Source organism: Spermophilus citellus, assembly GCF_964194105.1.
Source record: "Spermophilus citellus genome assembly, chromosome: 4".
NCBI lineage: Eukaryota > Metazoa > Chordata > Mammalia > Rodentia > Sciuridae > Spermophilus > Spermophilus citellus.
Window position 1 is genome coordinate 12,360,769 of NC_138185.1, and position 19,736 is coordinate 12,380,504.

Genomic DNA, 19,736 nt, shown 5'->3' on the forward strand with positions numbered 1-19,736 from the left:
CATCCTCTGACTTGAGCCTCAGAAATCTTGGGATTGAGATTTATATAACAAATATAAGTGAACTATACATTTTCCTCATTTAAAAATAGAAACGTTGAATGGGCTAATAGGTGTCTTTGTATAAGATGTCTCACAAGCAGAATCATTAAGCCCTTTTCCCACCATGTAGAAGTATCTTTGATAACAGGTAGTCCAGACTGCCCTCTGGAATCTTCTATCTCTACATGACATATTTGAAAGGTAGCATTTTTGCCTGTTTTCATTTAGGAAAGGGAAAAGCATCTTAGTTAAGTAAAAACTTTGTTCCCATGAGCAGCTGCCTTTACTCTCAGGCGTCCTGGCACGGTGTGTTCATTCACATAACAAACACATCAGGGCCACTTCCCATGTGCCAGGCAGTGTGCTGAATGTGCCAGAGAGACTGACCTCCATGCTCTGGATGGCCCAGAGCTTTGTGGACCTGGAGAGAAGTAACACATAAGGCCCAAGGAACCGTTGCTTTTGAAGATTATCTTCTTCCAATAATCTGAATTTAAACCATTTAGTGTCTGTCTTGAACCTCACTGATTGGAACAAGCAGAAATATTCTGGGGATCCTGACTCATTTTCTTAATCTTTTCCCACTTTCATGTATTTTTTATATATGCATGTACATATGTACATACACTGAAGTGAAAGCCACGTACCATAAAATTGACCACTTTAAAGTATACATGTGCTAGGATTGTGGCTTAGTGGTAGATCACTTGCCTAGCATGCATGAGGCATTGGGTTGGATCCCCAGCACCACATTAAAAAAACATAAAAATAAAAGAAAATAAAGTACACACGTGGTGTCATTTAATACATTCACACTGTCATGCAGTCACTACCTCTATCTAATTTCAAAATATTTTCTGTCACCCTCGGAAAAAAATCCATACCTGCTGAGCAGCCACTCTCTGCCCCCAGCAGCTACCACTCTGCTTTCTGTCTCACTATATTTACCTGTCTGTTCTGGTTATTTCATACACATAGAGTCATAAAATATTATGACCTTTTATGTCAGATTTCCCACTTCTTTTTAAGAAAACCGTAGTTCAGCCCTGAAGAGGAACTTGCCCGAAGACAAAGCTCAGTGGCAGGGCTTTGAGTGGGAGCTACCTGCAGCCTGTGACTGTGGCTCCCCTGGTTCCTTCCCTTTTCTTCTGCTGGTTAATCTCTTCTCCTTTTTCTCTTCTAAGTTACTTGAGTTGTGCCTGCTTTGGCTTTTGTCCTGATTAATAGAGCCTCTGCACTAGAAAATTTTTTGATGAATTGATATACGTAATAAAGATTATATAAAGACTTAAATATGCAGAGAAATAGAAATAAATTTCTAGTATAGTAAAACACTGGATCTTTGTTTAAAGAAAAGTAATTTCCTAATATGTAATAATTGATAATCATCCATAAGATTTTTTTTTCATCCTAAATGACATTTAATTGATTTCTGCCATTTTGTTTATTAGATTTTTGTCAGGGTGGTCTGCTTCTGCTACAATCCCTGGGATATTGGTGAAATTTTCTGTTGTGCATTTGTAAGGGGCTGTGTAAAGTAAAGTGTGGAAGTGCTTTCTGCTCCTCCAGTCCTACCTTTAGAGGTTGTGTTGTAAGTTGTCTGGCATTTACTGTCCCCTCCTTCACATCACACCCACATCCCAATTCTCTACTCCTCTTCAAACATCCCTGTGAGTAAACACGGATTCTTCCACATGATCATGGGGTCCTGTTATGCATATTTTGTAATCTCTTCTTTTTCCACTTCCCTGTCTGATCTGAACATGTTTCATGGCCTGGAATACCAGTTTGCCTTACTCTTAATAGTTCTGTGGGTATTCATCCTTAATTTAACTCTTCATTCCCCACTGATGAGCACTGGAGTGGTTTCCTTCTCTTCTTTGTTACAGACAGTATCGTACTTCACTGTGTGACCCAAATATGTTTCAACATTTGTGAACTTGGGGCATGTTTCTATACAATCACATTTCTTTATTCTTCCCTTTTTTCACGGTGCTGGGAGTTGAACCCAGTGCCTTTGCATGTTCTAAGTGAGTGCTCTACCATGGAGCCACATCCCAGCCCTGGGAGAAATTTTTAAAGTGATTCTTTAGTTGCTATGACCAAATTGTCTTCCTGAAAAGTTGTGCCCACCTACCAACAAATGTACCTGTGTCCTCAGATGGTTTCCACTGGATATCCTTTAATTCGTTAACCATCGCCTGATAATATTACATATTGTGAATTTGAAATGTGTTTCCTTAACATTTGAGGTTATCCATTTTTTCATGTTCTTTTCTTAATATTTCTTTTGTGAATTTAATATTTCTTTTTTGTGTTAATACCCTTTTCTCATTTTTCTTTTGTACTTTTATTGCTTGTTAAGATCCCTTCAAATAGTAATAAAATAAGCTCTGAACCTCATATATATTTAAAACAACTTCTCCCTTAGTGCCTATTCTGTCTTTTAATGTGTTTATGGTTTTAGTTTCAATTTTTTAAAAAAATTTGGACATACTTTTTTTAATAGGATAAATTTATCTTTGTGATTCTTGTCGTTGTGTAAATGAAAAATGCTAATTGATAATGTAATCACTAATTTTTAGCTCTTGTCTAAGCTATTCTCCACGTTGGACTCTTTCTCTAGGTTTTGCTTCCTTCGATGCTGTGGTTGTGTGTTTTCCGAACGTGCCTTGAAAGAGATAAAAGCAGAAGTTTGCCACACAGTGAGTTCTTGCCATATTCTACTTACTCCCTTCGGTAGCTGAGGAAATCAGATGGTTGAAGTCCCTCCCTCTGCTTGTCATTTATGGATCCTTAAATTCTTTCTGAAACAGATCTGATAAGTTGCTTCTCTGCTTAAAACTCTGCTGTGTCTCTCTTTTTTTTTTTTTTTTTTTTTTTGGTGAAAGTACAGACTCACCAGCTTCTTGTGACCTGATGTAACCAGCCTGTGCAGGTCAGCTCTGGGCTATTCCTGGATGTGCCACTCTCTCCTGGGCCTGCATTCCCTCTACTCTGACCTGCCAGCCTGGAGAGGCCCTGCTCCCCCTGAGCCTTGGATTCAGTTCTTACTTCTGTGGTGAATCTTTGTTGCTAGTCCTCTTTCCACTTTCCTTGGTACTGTGTTACTCCACTGACTTCAGAATCATGATGCAATGTGTATTTATGTGTGTGGTTTTGGACCATGAATTTTTGAAGGTGGGAACAAAATGGGTTCATTTTCTGATCTCCAGGGTTTGTTCCCTCTAGGGCCACAAACACTCACATGAATGAGCAAATGCCTTGGTGTGACAGCTAGCCTTCTCAGATCACACAAAGGAAATACTAATGATGTTGCTTCTGTAGAGTTGTGTTACCAAAGCCCCAAACCCTCATGTCTTTGATGTTCTTCTGGCCTTGGAAAGCCTGGCATTTAGCTTGGTGTCATGGATGCCAGCAGCTTCTGACTGTACACCTGTATTAACTGGATGTCATTAGACCCGTATTATTTTCCCATGTTGTGGATGATTCTCGGCCAGTAGCTTTCATGAAGCACTTGTCATGGGGGCAGCCATGCCCTAGGTACCTATTGGTGGCATATTCCTGGAAGAAAAAATCCTTGAGGGTCCTGCCCTTGGGCATCCCACGCCAGCTGGAGAGATAGACACTCAATAAAGGAGCAAGACTGTATGGGCTGTGATGGATGCTTGGAAGGAAGCACTCAAGGCAGTGATGGGGAGAGACTGCACTAGTGGAGGTCAAGAAGGCATCTCTGGGGGTTTGACTAAAACTAGAGGGAAAGAGGAGTCAGCCATGCACACTTGAAAGCAACCTCTTGGGCAGCAGGAATAGCATGTTAGCTCAGAGTGACAGGGGACTTTGTTAGTTCAGGGAACAGAAAGTGTGGCCAGGGTGGAGGGCAGAAGAGGAGAAGTATGTGAGATTGGAAGGTTAAGAGGGGTCACTTATACAGGACCAGGGTGACCACATTGTGTTTATGGATTTTATTCTAAGGTCATTGAAAAGCTAGAGGGCAGCTTTAACCCAGATATACTTTAGATTTAAAGTTATTCCCTCTACTAAAGAAGCTGGACATGGAAGAGGACATCTTTGGTGATTCATTTATAGAGCTCAGGCAGGTAAAAGGTAATTGGTGGTGCAGAAGTCAGTGGAGGGCATTTGGGGTGACTATAAATGAAGTCTTCATAGAATTTGGAAACTCTTATTAAGCTTTTTTTTTTTTAAAAAAAAAAGAATTGATTATGTAGTTTAATTGGCAGTATTTATAGTGTCTCCTTTTGGAAGACAATATTACTAGTGTTGCAAGGGAAAATAAGATTTAGATGACAGGCCCTGTGCTCAGGGAGGCTGCATTCCTACAGGAATCATAATTTACATGAACTATCTTGTTCCACTTTATTCTTTGAGGCCAAATTCCAACATGGTGAAGGTGTTTTTGATGTTCAGGGGCCAGAGCACTTTCTTATGGCGGTGCTCTGGTGGGAAGTGGCTACATGAATGGGTAAGCATTTGTTCTGGGCCTGGAAGGAAGAGTGTGCATGTCATGGGACCAACTCTCCAAGGAGATCATGATTGCTAGACATAAAGGTGTTGCTTTGAGGTGATCCACAGACAGGGTGTCAAACATCTCTGCAGGACATCACTGAGTGAGATGCTGATAATTTGGCAGCACTTCTGCAGACCTGCTTGGGTGAAGGAAGGAAGTCTCCTTGGTCACAGTATTTTTTATTACCTTTCTTAATATTTGCTTACTGCCTCAGAAAGAGTAGGCTTAAGCTCAGAGCCATTTCTGCCAAACTCTGCAGAGGGGAAGAGCAATGACACATCTTCTGGAGCTGCAGCAAATCATGCAGATGTCACTGAAGGGAAATAAAGCCACAGTGTCAGGAACCAAGACAAGTGTTTTCATTTTTTTAGATAGTGTCTGAAATGTAGAGAAGTCACTGACATTAGAACAATGTCAGGAGCCTCAAGGGTATTTAGGGCATATGTTTTCTCTACTTTTTGGCAGGTGGACTACTAGGGGCTTAACGCAAGGGTGCTTGACCCTTTTTATTTTTAAGACAGGGTCTTACTACATTGCTCTGGCTAAGTGCTGAGGTTAGCCTTGAACTTGCAATCCTCCTGCCTCAGCCCCTCACTGCTGGGATCACAGGTGTGCACGTCCGTGGTTTCACTGACATTGGACTTTTCAGCTCACTAGAAGAGATTAAAGGGTTTGAAATAGCCTTGGTCCCATGTTGGAAAACACATGGTGTGTGCACTTGATTTCAGGTAACAGGATCCAGACAGATACAGTTGCTAGGGTTTTTGTTTTGTTTTATTTTTACTGTAAACAAATCAGTAGCCAAAAAATTAATTGTATTCCCTACTGAGTTCTTCACTTCTTGTAAGAAGCAGCAGCAATTGGAGTAATTATGGGATGCCAACAAATGATGTGCTTGTTACTTAGAGCATGATCCATAGATGTGTGATATTAGCATCACCTGAGAGTTTGTTTGATTTTTTTTTTTTAAGAAATGCAGAATTTCAGCCCTAATTCAGACCTGTTGAAATAGAATTTGCACTTTGAGAAGATTGCCAGATGATTTGTATGCATAGTAGTAAAATGTGAAAAGTGCTACTGAGCAGATGTTAGGGGTATGATAAGTAGTTTTTGGCTTGCTAACTTTCTGGCTTTGTATATTTGGGCTTTCTAGGTAGGTGAATGGGATTTGTGGTTGTTTTAAAATAAGAAGTAAAACTATGTGTGCTGATGTTGTCTTTTTGCATTCATTTTATGAAGTAAGCAGAGTAGAAAGGGAAAGATTACTTAGGAAAGGAAATATTTTCAAAATTGGTATCCTAATTCTAATTTCCAGACCCTGGCCTCTTCCAGGTTAAGATTTCTGCAATTTCTATGGTCTTGATTAATGTTTAGCTTCGGGGAATCGCATAATATATGGCCTTGCCAATGTATTTCAGACATTTTTTTTTTTACCTATGATTTAATTTTTCCTTTTACTTTACAAATGAGTACCCATAGAGTCTGGTTCAGAATAGACCAAGCATTGGCTTCTTCTTGGTTTGATACTAACAGGCTGCCACTTGCCTGACCTCTTAGCCTTCCATAGTCAGAGTGGCCATCTGTCTCTCACCCTGTTCATCCATTGCCTCCCCCAAAACTCCACCAGAGCTCAGGTCCCAAGCTGCTTTGTTGCACTGTCTCTTATGTTACTTTCTTACTTTTATTGTTTAGGAAGCTATGTTTGTGATAGTATTGGAGCCTGCAGGGCAGGGGCAGGTCTGTGCCCCTTCCAATGAGGGCACAGACCTCATGGAGTTGAGTGATGGCCTGGACTCTGCAGCCAGACTGCTTGCCTGCTCCAGTGCCAGCTTCCGAGCCCAGTGATCCTGGGAAGGTTTCATTGCCTGCCTGTGCCCCAGTTTCCTGCTCTGCGAAAGCATTAGATGTTATTCTGAGTGCTTCTTCTATGATAACACATTCGATCCTCACAGTAGCCCTGATGGTAGTTATTCTGATGTATCAGGTCACTCTTCATAGTGTATGACTGTTCTAAGGATTGACACTGAAATGGGGTGAAGGCAGTGCCTTAGGCCTGGCTCTGTCATAGTAGCCCTGCACCGTACCCCCATGTTTCAAGTACACTGAAAAGACTTAAGTTTCTTTTTTTCTTTTTTTTTTTTTTTTTAATGTGGCTTGCATCCAGTCACTAGTGAGTTTTTATAAAATGCAGAGCACATGATTATGGTGAAGCCAGGCAGTCAGAATGTCTCAGTTGGTACCTTTGAGAATGCTATTTGCCTGGAAGACTGAAGCAAAATGGTGGTGTGCTGCAGGAGACTCCTGTTGTCTTTCTGGTACTGCTGATATTTTCTGTGCGTTTTCAGGGGAAGAAATGTTCATTTAAATCAAGATCTTCCTGTTCTGTGGTTCACTTAAATTTGGCCTGTGGTGCTTGCCTTCAGAACCTCTCTTCCTCTCCTTAGCTTCCTGCCTCTCCAGGGCTGTGATTTTATTTGTATGTGTGGGAAGATTGAGTTTACTGAGGTGCTTGCAGTTTGCCTTTGAAATATGTTCACTTCTTTAGTTTCCTCCTGCTTTTCCTTTTTCAGTTGTTTTGTGCTGTGTTCTTTAGTGGCTGTATACTTCAATCCTGTGTGATGCCATGAACACTTTTAGAGAAAATTTTCAACTAGTGTGTATAAAATTCTCAATGAGCAGCAACAATAAAACAGGGACCCTGCGAGGGAGGAGAGCTGGATCTGTGGCTGGAGGTAGTTCAGACCATCAGTGCCTTAGGCCTGGCTCTGTCACAGTAACCCTGCACCACACGTGTATATAGTATCTGAAGTTAAATTAATTAAAAATATAAAAGTTAGAAATCAAGATTCACTGCCTCTGTCTTTCTCACCACATTTTCATCGTCCAGCGTCCCCTACAGCTGTGGTGGTGTCGGGCACTCAGGTGTTTCCACTCCGCATGGACTTATTTGACCCAGAGAAATTAACGGTTGGGAATTTTTCTAGGGTTCTCCAGAATAAGGTTATATTGTTCTCAGCCAATAAGGACAACTTTAGATAAACATGTTTTCATTTTCAGTGGGAGCTTGTCCGTTATTGTCTCTATACAAGAGTTCCAGGCCCTCAGAACAAGATGTGTTGCTCTTAGCTTCAGCTTGAACCTGGATCTCAGCATTTGGAGAACCCAGGTTTTCAGCAACCATCTCCTGAAGCTGTCTGCCTCCAGATGTTTCTCCATATGTCACCACTGGTAGCTTGAGTTATTTTTTCTCTTGTGGTTTCTTTCTCAAAGCTATAAAAGTGGCCTGTAATCAATAGTAAAATCTTGTCAATAGCATGCTTCTGAATTCATTTTAGGACTGGTCTTGTCCCATTCTTTCTCTTTTGGTTCGTCCTCTTGTTTCAAGTCAGGAAACAGAGTGATCCCAAAAAGAGTGTCCACGCTGCTTAGTGGGTCAGTTTCATGTTGAAACGAGTTTCCTGTTGGAAACTCCAGTGTGGTTCCACGGGGACTTCTGCCTGCCTTAGGGTCTGAAGTCGGTGCCTCCTCTCCAAGCATGTAACCACAAGTGGGTCTGAGGAGGGTTCAAATTTGTTGGCAAACAGAGAAGGTGACTTAATGATCCATGGCAGGTCTCCTAGTCCGTACACACAGGTGTCTTGGATGTAGTGGCCTACAAGAAGAAAGACGAAAACTGAGCTGCCGTTGTTTCCCCGCAGTTCACATTCACACAGAAAAGAGGCTGTGCTGCTTCTGATGGCATCTGACAGCCTCTGCACCTTCATAAGAGTTCAGACCAATAGCATTTCCGTGATTGCTTTAGCTGAGGCTTTTGTGTTTTGAGTTCTGAATTTAAGGTGAAAAAGGAGCATTTTCATTCTTTTTGTTTATGATTTCTAAAATGTTTGATACTTGTGTGGCTGCCTTAGGTGAATACTGTGGAATCCTAGCTAGTTGTGGCACAGGGAGTTGAAGTAGCACTCATTTGCCTGGTAAAATCTAAATTCTGATAGGTGTTTTTTTTTTTTTTAATGTGTTTTGTGTGTGTGTGTGTGTGTGTGTGTGTGTGTGTGTGTGTGTATACCTGAGGATTGGACCCACAGCATTGAGCTATACTGTACACCCTGCCCCTTTTATTTTATGTTGAGTCAAAGTATCAAAATAACAGTTGCCCGGGCTGGCCTCAAACTTGGGATTCTCTTGTCTCAGCCTTGCAAGTTGCTGGGATTACAGGTGTGCACCACCTTGCCCTACTCTGTTAGGTTCTGATTCCACAACCTTCTCAGTCTTTTCCTAGGTCGTGAGTAGTTTATCAAGAAGGTGTTAGTTTTAATGAACATCGCTCTGTCTTTCATTGGTTTTGCAGAGTGAGCATGTCATGTTTAATTAAAAGGGAAATTGCATTTGGAAGCAGTGCTGATGGGATCCCTTTGAGACAAACCCTGTGGCATTTCTAGTGCCTCACACTGTGTGTGGTACCTTCTGCTCTCTTGATCCTCTCGATACCACACTGATGTGGTTTCCATTTGTGCCCTCAGTTTGCAGGTGAGAAGTGAGGTCTCAGCTCTGGAGCAGAGGCCTGTCCATTTGGTGACCTTGCCCTCTCACTGCTGAGCTCCTTCTTTTGCCCTCCCTATATCGGCCCAGGAAATAGTGTTTTAAAAGGGAGAGGGTACTGCAAACTGAAAAGTCTAATGTTGTTTATAAGACTGAAATAAAATCAGAAGGAACTCTGCTCTTGCTGAGCAGAGTCTATGTAAAGGTCCAAGAACTGGCACTTGGTAGGCATGGCACTGGTGGCAGCTATTATCATGATGAAACATTTTTTAAGTGATGGACTTTTTTTTGTGTGTGGGGGGGTACTGGAAACAGGACCCAGGGGTGCTTTATTCCTGAGCTACATCCCCAGCCATAAAAAAACATATATATATATATATATTCAAGACAGGATTTCATAAGTTTCCTGGACTGGTGTTGAACTTGCAATCCTCCTGAGTTGCAAGGATTTCAGGTGTGTGCCACCATGCCTGGATAACTGATAAACACTCTTGGTACGAAGTGATGGAATCTCAATAATATCTAAGTAGTTGAAAAGTCTAAGTTCAAAGATAAGCAATGTGAAAAACAGGACATAAGTGAGCAATGAATCAGCTACCCCTTGATCATAACTTCATAACTGTTGATTAGATGCATATGGGTTTGAACTAGAAGGAAACAGAAAAAATGGAACATTTTCAAGGTCCTGTTAATGCTGTGTGGGTAATTAAAAATAAAGGAGCTCTTGGCTGCTGGTTATTGTGGGATATTGGCATTCTGTGGCAGGGTTGAATGTGAGCTGGCCAGTGTTGTTGCCATGGGCAGCTGCACCTTCTTTGAGACCCAACTCTGCCCTTCCTGTGCATTTGGGTATGGCTTTAGGACTAGGTGAGCCTGGGGTCAGATACTAGCGTCTACCTGAGAGTGCTTGTGAGGATGAGTGCAGGCTCTGGAAGGTGTATCACCGTTTCTACCCCTAGTGCTGGGCCTGAGTCTGTGCTGATCTGAATGCTGCCCACATGTGGCTGTGTGACTGCTGTTCAGCCAACTAACTGAACTTGGTTTATTTTGCTTGTCTAGTCAAACCCAGGGGCCATACCCAAACAGTTTGTACCCTGAAGCCAGTGATGGTAAGAACTTTCTGAACTGTTTGCAGTTAGGGGCAGTGCTGTTGTTGAAACATTCAGGTTGCCACCGTGTAAATCTTTAGCCATTACTGTATTCCTGAGCCATTACTGTATTATTGGTAGCCATAACCCTTCTTCCACCACTTGCACACCATTTTCAGGGAGCATCTAAGCCCCCTGCTTTTCTGAGCACTTAGGTACTGGTCCTAGCCACCCCTGTGGTAATGGCAGGAGTGCCTGCTTCCTAATGAAAGGCAGGCTGTTTGTCAACCTGCTATTGTTGCGCTGTTGCCTTCTTGCCCTGTGAAGAGCTCCCGAGTTGAATCATGTCTACCCATTGAAAGATACTTCATGGAATGTTTACCCCAGGAGTGGGGCGTAGCTCACTGGTGGTGCACTTGCCCAGTGTGCACAAATTCATCCCCACCCCCACCAACAAGGCAAAAGGGAAAAAATTCCAGCTCTTCTGCTGCTACCTCTCAGGAGGTGGAGGTGCACAAGGCCACAAGAATTACTTGTCTTTGAACTATTCTGACATCAAAGTTTATATTTTCATTTACCTATAGCCCATGTGTTTGGGGTCAGTCTTTTTTTTAATGTTTATTTTTTAGTTTTCGATGGACACAACATCTTTATTTTTTTAAATTTTTTATGTGGTGCTGAGAATCAAACCCAGCGCCCCACACATGCTAGGTGAGCGCACTACCGCTGGAGCCACATCCCCAGCCCCGGGGTCAGTCTTTTTAATAGCTAGAAAACTAACTGAACTTGGTTTATTTTGCTTGTCTAGTCAAACCCAGAGGCCATACCCAAATGCACTATTAGAACAGGTCGTCCCATCTCTGCAGTAGTTCCCCGCCTGTGGCTAGGAAACTACTTATGGACAAACTGCAGGGCCCAAGTGTCTTTGCAGAGGGGATGCTCTGCCACAGCCACCTTCATATAGCTTTGCTTGGGTCTTCTGCATTCTCTATTCACTACTGTTTGCAGCTCCACCTGAAGGCTGGGCACCCCCTGCCATTTTCCTTTCATGAGCTCTCACAGCATTGGCATCTCTGCTGAACTCCTTGACATTGAACTGTGAGCTGCCTGTCCTGCATCTTGTTCTCCCCTACACTACTGCACCTCCCAAGAAGCCATCTTGGGGGTGGGGGAATGGGGACAGTGGGCCAGAAGAGGTCCACAGGAACCACATTCCAGTGTCTCTCTCTAGGCATCCCCCAGCATGGTGTGCCAAGAGCCCCTCTTCACCCAATCAGTTTCCTCTAGACTTTTCATGGAATAAAGGCACATGCTCCCCATCCAAAACCCGGCTTTAGGGTATCCATCTATCCCCTCCCATGATTAAAATCTCTGGGACACTAAAAAGACGAGGAATAGATTGCGGGGGGGGGGGGGGGATAAACTTTGAATTACTTAAAAATGTAATAATCTCTTTTCCTTATTTCTTTTAGAAAGCATGCAGGTAACACAAGTGTGAGGCCCGATGCTCTAGAGAGGGCATAGCAGACTATCTGTAAAAGGCCAGAGAGGACATGTTTTGGGCTTTGTGGGTCCCTACTCAGTCCTGCCCTTCACTATCATAAATAAGGTACTGCTGGGCATGGTGGTGCACACCTATAATCCCAGTGATTTGGGAGGTTGAGGCAGGAGGATTGTAAATTGGAGTCCAGACTATACAATTTAGTGAGACATTGTCTCAAAAAAAAAAAAAAAATGTCTGGGATGTAGCTCAGTGGTAGAGCAACCCTGGGTTCAATCCCAGTACCAAACAAAAACAAACACACAGTAAAACAAGCACATGGGTGTGGCTTTGTTCCAGTAAAACTTTGTTTATATAAAGAAGTAGCAGGCAGTTGCGAATGGCAGCAGTTGGCTCGCCCCACTGTCATCAGGCACCTGCGTTATTCAGTCTTATATTCTAATGCACAGCGAACACAGGGCTCGTTTTTAGTCAATGTTCGGTTTGAATTCTAAAAGCAGATTTAAAAAAAATTCAGATAGCTTGTGACTTTTATCTGAAAACTTATTCAGTTATGACCCTGCTTATTCACTTCATGAAAGTTTAACCCCAGGTATGTTTAAGAATTGTATCTTTTCTGTGTGGAGCTTATGTTAAATTAAAAACTTTGTACACATTGACACCCATGCTGTTGGGTGGCCACTGACTCCAGGTCAAGCCTGGTTGCAGCGGCCCCCACCACTGTTGAGGCAGCAGTTGTGTGATTTCTGTATCAGGTTGCGTAGCCTTGCTTTGCTGGCTTTTACCTCTACATCCGTCATGGACACTTCCTTCCTCTGCTCTCCTCTTCATGGCTCGAATGTTCCCTTCCCAGCCAGCATCTGGCGTAGCACCTGGAGCATCTAAGGAGACACAACCAACACACACATTGTGGACCCAGCTTCCTGAACTTTTAGTACAAGTTCTTCTGCAAGGTCATTGCCGTTCCCTCTAGATCAGGCAGTCAGTGAGAAGGACAGGGGGCAGTCCATTGTTGGCTGAGGCACCTCATTGGTTATGTCCTACCAGGGGCTAGCACTCATGGGCAGGTGGTGTACCACTCTGGTGGTGATGTCAGGGTCGACCAAGGGCCAGGCTCTGCATCTGTGTGCCTGGTGTTCTTTCATCCCTTTGCCTCCCCTGTAACTCATTCATGTAAGGTGGGTGCTCTTCGTGGTCATGGGGGTTCTTGGATTTTGATTGTTCTGGAACAGCCTCTCCAGTGATTTGAAATTGGGACTTAAAACAGGTATGGGATTTTAAAAGGAGTCTCGGCAGTCTCTGCCAGGTCCTTTGCACAGTGTTCTGGACTGATGAGCGTGGCTTTTTAAGCCTAAAGCCATGCTCCTGAGGAGCCAGTTGGCCATTTACAAAGAGGAAATACTTAAGTCCACTTAGAGGAGGGTGTTAGATTTCCCTCTGCCTTGGAGAACCTATCCAAAGTATTAGATTTGCAACAAAAAAACCAACCAGCTTTAATATTTTCCTTTTTATGGTGCTGGGGATTGAGCCCAGGGCCTTGTGCATGCAAGGCAAGCACTCTACCAACTGAGCTTTGTCCCCAGCCCCTAATATTTTCCATTCTTAATGGCCGTTTGCACACCATTTGACCCTAATGCATCTCCAGTAGTGTTTATCAAGTGAGGGAAGAATGAAGAACTTTCCAAAAAGTTACGCTCAGCATTTTCAAAAGGCTCTGGCTGAGGTGAAGGCAAAATGCCAGACTCCTTTCTACAGAGGGAACAAATACAGCCATGTTTGCTTGGGAACCTGGTGGCCTTTGCTAATGTCAGACTCCTAAAACCAAAGACCTGGATTCCTCAAGCAGGCATTTACAAAGCCACAGGAAGACAGCTAAATAGAAAGCATCTTCAATTAAGAATGAGACTCCTACGGTTGCTTCTGACCTGAGCAGACATTTGTATGGTCGGATGGCGCTTACCTTTTAGTTGATTTAAGGTCACCCAGTAGTGCTGCTCTGGGTTGAGGATGTGTTTGGACCACTGAAGCATGTCTTTTGCACGGATGTCAGTCAGTATGAACTCCACAAACTTTCTTGTGAGTATGTAGTAAGCACTTCCAAAGTAAATTGTTAGGTTATGAGGTGGCTTGTGTTTGAATTTTTTATTTGGAGATATGTAGACATTTCCTTCAGGACTGGGCTCAGGATGATTTTGACTGGCCTCGGATTTAATGTTTAGTGGATGTATTACTCCAGGAGTAATATTTTTATCATTCCATTTGCTTCTGATGTGGTGTATGATTTCTTTGTTGGTTTTGATTGGAAAATCTTGTCCACAAAGATTAATGACATAGTTCCATTGAAATTTGGAGTGGACTAGATCTTTCATACAATTAATGTCTGCCTGTAGTCTTGTAAGGCCAGCATGAACCACCTTCTGTCTCTTTGAAATAAAGATGTTTTCAAAACAGTCAACCAGGCTTTGCACCACAGTCTTATACTTCTTTGAGGCCTTTTCATCAACATGAATACAATAAACATTTTGAGGTACATAAATAGCTCTGAGAAGCTGCACAAACATGGCCAGCTCCTTGTGAATGGTTATAATATATGCCAAAGAGAAATTACCCTCTTCTGCAGACAGGGGCCTGGTTATGAAGTGCAGTCCTTGGGAAATCCTGGAGCAATTTCCTGGTGTACGTAAATAAGCAAATATTCCAGTTGTTTGAGGGTTTTTACAGAATTTTGCAATTTGGGGAGCTGCCTCTTTCCCTTGAAATAAAGCTGAACATAGTTCATCTGGATAGAAGCCACATTCCACTGCTTCTGGAGAGGTGGGCGCCTCCTCTGCTTCCTCAAGATCTGGGCTTCTTAAGTAAAGGAAAACGAAGATGCAAATTGCTACACACACGAGGAGCCCAGGCTTTGTGGCTCGAAGTTGGCTCATGTTTTGAGTTCTAAGCGCATTCTGATTACTGCAGTCGGAAAGTTTTTCTTTAAATTTCCTAAAAGAACAACAGGTAGAATTTAGAGTGTTGTAACTTTTTTTCCAACTTTATCAAAGCATACTAAAACTACATGTATTTAAAGTTCATAATTTTACCAGTGTTTTGTTTGTGACAAGGTCTCACCATGTTGCCCAGACTGGGCTCAAAGGCCTGGTCTCAGGTAACCCCCTTGCTCAGCTGGGCTGAGCTGCACACCACCAGCTGACTAGAATAGAGCCAGTTTTTATGTATTTGAATGTTTGAGAAACCACCACCACAGTGAAGATAACAAGCGTTCTCCCCACCCCTGAGTTTTAACCCTTCCCTCTTGCATCCCCACCTCTGAGCAGTCACTGGCAGGCTTTCTGTCATTCTGGATTCATTTGCATATTCTAGAATTTTATAGCATGTACTTTCTCTGCCTGGTGTTTTTCACTTATGATAATGCTGCTTAGAATCGTCCTTGTCATTGTGTTTATCCCTGTTCTTTCTTACTGCTGTATTCAATCGTATGACTGGGCGCAGTTGGTGCATTCCTCTGCTGATGGGCATTTAAGTCATTGCCAGTTTGTGTTTCAGGGATGCTATAAGCATTGCGTACCAGCCTGTGTGGGCAGGTATTTTCGTTTTCTTGGCTAAACATCAGATGGTGCTATAGCTGGTCCACTCATCACTACATTCCCCCCCCCACCCCGTGACACCCCCAGGCTGTTTTCCAGAGTGGCTGAAGCAGCAGTATATGCGAGTCCACTTGCTTTGCATCCTGTCAGCGCTGGGTGAGATCAGGTGTTTTAACTGTAGCTGTTCTAATAAGCATGGAGTGGTGGGTCCTTGGGGTTTGACTCTGCATCTCCCTGCTGACTGAAGATGTTGAGATATTTTCAAGTGTTTTCCCCATTTATTTATGCCATTATTCTGTATTATGTTGAAATTATGTCTTTTCAGTAAATCGAATGACAAAGTAAGACAAATTTTGTGATTATAAACCTAAATCTTTTGAATTAGTTTATGAATTGTTTTAAAGGAATACTTTACTGATTAAATACAATGTCTGTATCTAATGAAGTTATTTGATGATAATGTAGTTGCCTATCTTGATCTATATATAGGTATATGAATAGGTGTAGCCATAGCAAAAAGTAATCAAAAGTCTTTTAATTAGTTAAATATTAGTGCTACCATTCTTAGAAATTTAGGGTAGGAAATTTGTGAGCTAAAATGTCATTTGAGTCATGTCTCTCTGTTCCCATAAAAAGCCACGTCTTTTTCTGTGTCCTGTTCTTCAGAAGCCTCTGTTCTTTGGACGGGAGTTCTGTCCTGGAGCTGACATAATGCCTTGCCTGTCCTCTCATCATTACACGTGCTGTTCAGATTGACCAGACGGCATTTTGAATTATCCTTGTGTTCTTGACTGTGAGGCATTGAAATCCACAAATATATGTTGATTGTGGATTTTTAAAATGTTTTATATTTATTTTCATTGTACGGCTTCTTTCTACCCAGTATGCTTGAAAAGTAAAAAGCTGCCCCTGCCCAAATGTACCAGCCAGGTCATGATATTCGATGGTGGTGCAGTAAATGTTGATTGCCCCAAATGTCAGACCTTAAAGATGTTTTATAAGTTACATAGTACTTTGTAAACGTAAAACTCAGCATTTTCATGTATGGTCTCTAAAATAAACAAAGCTGTGTAATAAAATTAGAAATGGAATAGAAAGAAAACACCTTCTTAAAATGAAAGCAAAGCTTTTTACAGTGTTTAGAAACTTTGATTACAGGTAAGCCATATAGTGTAGTTTTTTGTCACATCTCTTCCTGTGTTGTAGCTGTAGTTTGCGGGGCAGGGAGGTGAAGTTTTGTCTCTTGCCTTGGTTTTGCTCCTGTGGTAGAAGTAAGCCCCTCTGTGCAGACACATTGTCCCCACATAGCCCTCTCTCATGTAACCCTGACCGTCCAGAGGTGGCAGAGCCCAGAGGATTGGGTATTTTCAGTAGTTTATGTAATTAAATGAAGACCAGCCCCAGGGGTAGCCCGTTGTCCTTCAGGGTGGAACCTGACTGAGTGGTTTTCCTCCCTTCATAGACACAGGCAGGAAGGGGGAGCTGGTGGCGTGGGGACTGGTTACCTCTCCTTCTTATTCTGGGAGTGCAGCTTTTTACAGCTGCCTGCTTAACTCTGGTTCTGATTCACTTTGAAATTCAGAATAGTTACCTACTGGAATGCCACCTGCAGTTTATCTTTCTGTTATTACTTCAGCGAAGGCTTTGTGAGGCTGACAGGTCAGGTGTTGTTATGAGGTCTTTGAAGAGTGCATTGCTGATGAAAATAAATAGTTCTTGCTCTCTCTTGAACATGACATCCAGGGGATAATGTGAAAATTCCAGGGTTACTCTTTGGGGCTGGCAATTTTCCCTTTTACGGTAATGGTGACTCTGTTCTGCTTTGCAAGCATTTTCTAGCTGTTCTCAGGTGTCGTTTTTCTCTATTGTAAAGTCAACTTTTTTATCCATAATGAAATGTGTTCATTACACCTATGACTTTCTATCACTAAGTTAATTTCCAAGAAAAGTAGGTAGTGTCTTCTAAGCGTAAGGAATATGAAATCCTAAAGAAGTATAATCTTACTGATTTTTTGAGCCATTTTTTTCCTCCACAAAATTTTAAATATCTATTTCCTTAAAGGCTTTAGAAAGAATGGACACACATTATCCATATGTATATGGAATTGACATTCAGGTTCTTTGTCCAGCCTGGGCATTTTTACCACTCTATGTCCTGTTCCTGGGCTTTATTAAATCCCACATGGCTTCTAAATTCTTGGGCATGTGAGATCACTTTGAGGCTTTTGCCACATACTGCCTTTCCTTAGGTTGTCTTTCTTAGTCCATGTGTGCTTTAGTAATCTTTGCTACCCCATAGCTGCAGCCTTTGAACAGGAGCATTGTTACAGTATTGTAACATATGTAGAATTAAATAGCTTCCAGATAGCAAATAACATGAAGCTTACACAGTGGACTGAAGCCATGCCACAGTCAGGAAACACTGCGGAATGTAGCCATGAGACAGGGATCAAAGCCATGGCTACAGTGGCTTAAAGGTGGAGCAAAGGTAGAGTGTGACTTTCCCCCTTTGTCCAGTGCTGAATTCTGATCAGTTACAGGAATAATTTCATTATAGTTCTCAGTGGAATTGTCCTGCATCTTGTGTTTTTGTCTAAGCCCAATATACTTCCCAGGAATCGTTTCAGAACATTTTACCTACCGTCCATGTTCATTCTGTGCTCTCCCTCCCCACTCCCAGCAAGCCTCAGTAGTGGGTTTGGTGCCATGAGTCACCCCAGGGCCGTTTTTTTAGAGCAGGCATTCTAAATTTGTTGAAATGAGATTTAATTTGTTGGGAAGGCCTGTTGTGGGGGTTGGTACTGGGCCTGTTGTGGGGGTTGGTACTGGCTCTTCATAAGCACTCACTTTTATGCAGAATTTTTTATACTTTGTTTTTCTTTAGTCTTTTCTTTTAAAGGTAATTCCAGCAAGTAAATATGTATAATAGATGGGCATCTTTCAAGATGAACTTAAAGTATCTTGTCATATATTCTAAAATATTATTGCTTTAAGACATTAATATAAGTTTAATCAGCAGAAACAATTTATTTAATACTCAAAAGTTTTTCAGATATTTATTTAAAGGAAAAAAAACCAGCAATGCTCATTATCACATTTACCTTATTGAGAACCTGATATTTGGCTTGGAGACTGGGAATATGGGCTTTGACGGCAGCCTCCTAAGCATGCTGGGTGGGCGCAGGAGTGCAGGAGTGGTGCCATGCTGAGCCTGGCTGGCCCCAGGAGTTGTTCAGCGCTCACCAGTCCAGGCATCTCATCAGCTCTCATTCCCTGGAGGTCTGTGTCCCTGACCACCAGAGCCTGGGTCTCTCTCCATTCACTGTGCCTGTCTGAAGTGGCCAGGGCCACAGCAGTGAAAATCTTGTGTCTGTTACTTTTGTCATTTGTAGGCTCAGAATAATGTACAGAGCACCCTGGACAGGAACACTTTTCCTTGAACCATTTGGGTTTACTGTGTTAGTTGGGCTTGTTTTGAAATCAAAAACTGTTCAGCTATCCAGGAAAATGGAAGTCTTAATCACAGCAAGCTTGCTCCTTTGACATGTGTAAACTTTTGTAAGCCATTTTGATGTAAAGAAGAAAACTTCATTTTAGGATATCCACTCAGAATGACCACAACCAATAAAACAGTCTGTTTTCATTACTGGCACAAAATGAGAACTGAAGATTTGGACATGGCCTGGAGGTTGATTTAGTTATTACCTCCCTGTAAGGAATTAACAGGTGATAGCATTTTAAATTTAAAAATCTAGTTGATCTCATACTGTGAAAATATTCCACTTTTATTTTCTTTGGCTTAAACAAAAAGTGAGACTGTTTTTCAAAAGATGCCCACAAATCTGCATTTGAAATGTTAGTCAGAGTCTAGTCTTTTATTTAAAGCCATAAAGGGAATGAAGAAAAACACACTTTTACTTTAGAGGTAAATTACACTTAACCTGTGCACTCCTGGACCTGCGAAGTTAAAGACACTCACCAGAAGATGCTGCTGCCTTCTGCGAAGTGGGGATCCTGGCAGGGCTGCCGCCACCTCTTCTCCTCCCTGTGGCTTCCTGGGCAGTGGCTCCCGCTCTGGAGTTGCCTGGCAGGCCGTGCTGCCTTTGCATCCCCAGAGAGTTGCATTCTCATTGATTCTGTCATGTAGATGGAAAAATAGTTGTTGTTCTTGCTTCTCCATTTCTTCAAGACTGGGTCACCTGCTGAAAAAACAAAACCAGGCAAGAGAAGACCCTGCTCTGATGAAGGGCAGCAGGGGAAGCTTGCATTCTGGAAACTGTTAGGGGAGATCCTGGCATTCATGGGTCAGATGTGTTAAATGCTTTTAAAAATAGGAGCCAAAAATTTAGTTATCTGACCCCTTTTCATTAGAGTGATAAAAAAAGTCACTTAAAATCTCACATCTTCCTGAATACTATCCAGCTGAAGCATGGGCTCCAGTGTTGCTCACAGGCACC

General features: G+C 42.3%; 2 protein-coding genes across 2 annotated transcripts in view; one reads left to right on the forward strand and one right to left on the reverse strand.

The window, feature by feature from the left end:
• The window catches only part of RTF2 (replication termination factor 2), a 44,436-nt gene that overhangs the window by 10,134 nt on the left and 14,566 nt on the right, over nt 1–19,736 (forward strand). The window contains exon 5 of the mRNA XM_081291760.1: nt 2,666–2,744. Coding sequence (XP_081147886.1) covers nt 2,666–2,744 — 79 coding nt within the window. The remainder of the gene's footprint in view (nt 1–2,665; nt 2,745–19,736) is intronic.
• Nucleotides 6,626–14,619, reverse strand: LOC308648073 (beta-1,3-galactosyl-O-glycosyl-glycoprotein beta-1,6-N-acetylglucosaminyltransferase 7-like; the record flags this gene model as incomplete). Its single annotated transcript, XM_081292773.1, has 3 exons — nt 6,626–8,219; nt 12,478–12,573; nt 13,653–14,619. 3 exons carry the CDS (start codon nt 14,617–14,619, stop codon nt 7,993–7,995), a joined length of 1,290 nt encoding a protein of 429 aa, XP_081148899.1. The 3' UTR covers nt 6,626–7,992.